The sequence below is a fragment of the Echinops telfairi genome, unplaced genomic scaffold (assembly GCF_000313985.2).
Source record: "Echinops telfairi isolate 266 unplaced genomic scaffold, ASM31398v2 ScPeMD7_7;HRSCAF=31, whole genome shotgun sequence".
In the NCBI taxonomy this organism is placed as follows: domain Eukaryota; kingdom Metazoa; phylum Chordata; class Mammalia; order Afrosoricida; family Tenrecidae; genus Echinops; species Echinops telfairi.
Window position 1 is genome coordinate 2,103,640 of NW_022103904.1, and position 1,135 is coordinate 2,104,774.

At 41.7% G+C, this 1,135-nt stretch overlaps 1 protein-coding gene across 1 annotated transcript in view; it reads right to left on the reverse strand.

The window, feature by feature from the left end:
* The window catches only part of AOAH (acyloxyacyl hydrolase), a 247,582-nt gene that overhangs the window by 59,880 nt on the left and 186,567 nt on the right, over positions 1-1,135 (reverse strand). Inside the window, exon 12 of the mRNA XM_013005992.2 lies at positions 741-823. Coding sequence (XP_012861446.2) covers positions 741-823 — 83 coding nt within the window. The remainder of the gene's footprint in view (positions 1-740; positions 824-1,135) is intronic.

Below are 1,135 nucleotides of genomic sequence, written 5' to 3' on the forward strand. Positions count from 1 at the left end.
AGTCTCAGCAACACTCTGAAAATGCCTTCCTTTCTTATGAACTCAAAATCATATCTCTGCGGACATGTTTTCTCTGAATTTATCCACCCATAATTGAGAGTTGTTACAAAAAATATCCCAACAAGACAGCTTGCACTTAGATATACTTTGCTTCCATTTCCAACCCGAGAATGAAGGTGGAAGCCTTCTGACCAGAGGGAAGGGCAGAGCCTTTGCCGTAACCCTGATGAGGTTTAGCTCATGCTCTGGCCTTGCTCTTTCAGGCCTTGCCTCCTTGAATGTTCCACGCCATGGTCTTTATAGGATTTTGCTGTTGGAGGAACTGCCCTTTCCCCTGGGGCCCATGAATCTTGGTTTTGATCGCCTCTGCCCCATCACCACCAGTTACTGTTCAGTCCACTTTGGGCTCATGTGTGTCAGAGGACAACTGTGCTCCACAGGGATGGAATGGCTTCGTTGTTGCCAGTAGTTCTCCAGACCTTTATTTTAAAGCACCTTGAGTAGACGTGAATTTCTAATTTTTTCATAACAGCCAAGCACACGAACCATTTGCACCATTCAGGGAATCCTGGTCTTTGCTGTAGGCAAAAGGGACGTCCAGGGCTGATCTCTCAAAACGGGCAATGGTGCTGAGGCGAGGAGCGGTTCACTTACCCTGGGATCCTCATTTTCTAAATCTCAGCTGCTTCTGTATTTTATAAAATAACATCAGCCATGAAAGAGGGGGGCAAGCTACATACCATTTTTTGAAATATTTTGGTAGTCTCTGTGATTGCAGCGGTTTCTTTTCCGTAAACGAAGATAAATAGAGCCTTCTTTAATTCTGAAACAAATATATGTGCAGATATTTAATGTTAAGACAGTCGTCTGATAAAGTTAAAAAAAATATTTTTAGTATTGTGATTTAAAAAATATGGAAATTAATGAAGAAAATTAAATCTTTGCAGACATACTTCCTCCGAACTATCAGCCCATTTCTGAGAGTTGTTATAAGTAATAGTCCAATGACATTGGGCCTCGACTCAAGTATTCCTTCAACACAAGGATACTTTGTTCTAACAATCCAGCTTTTTGTGATGCTCACCTACCCGAAATGATTGCTGAAGACAAAATGGGTGCATAAGTAAATGTGGTG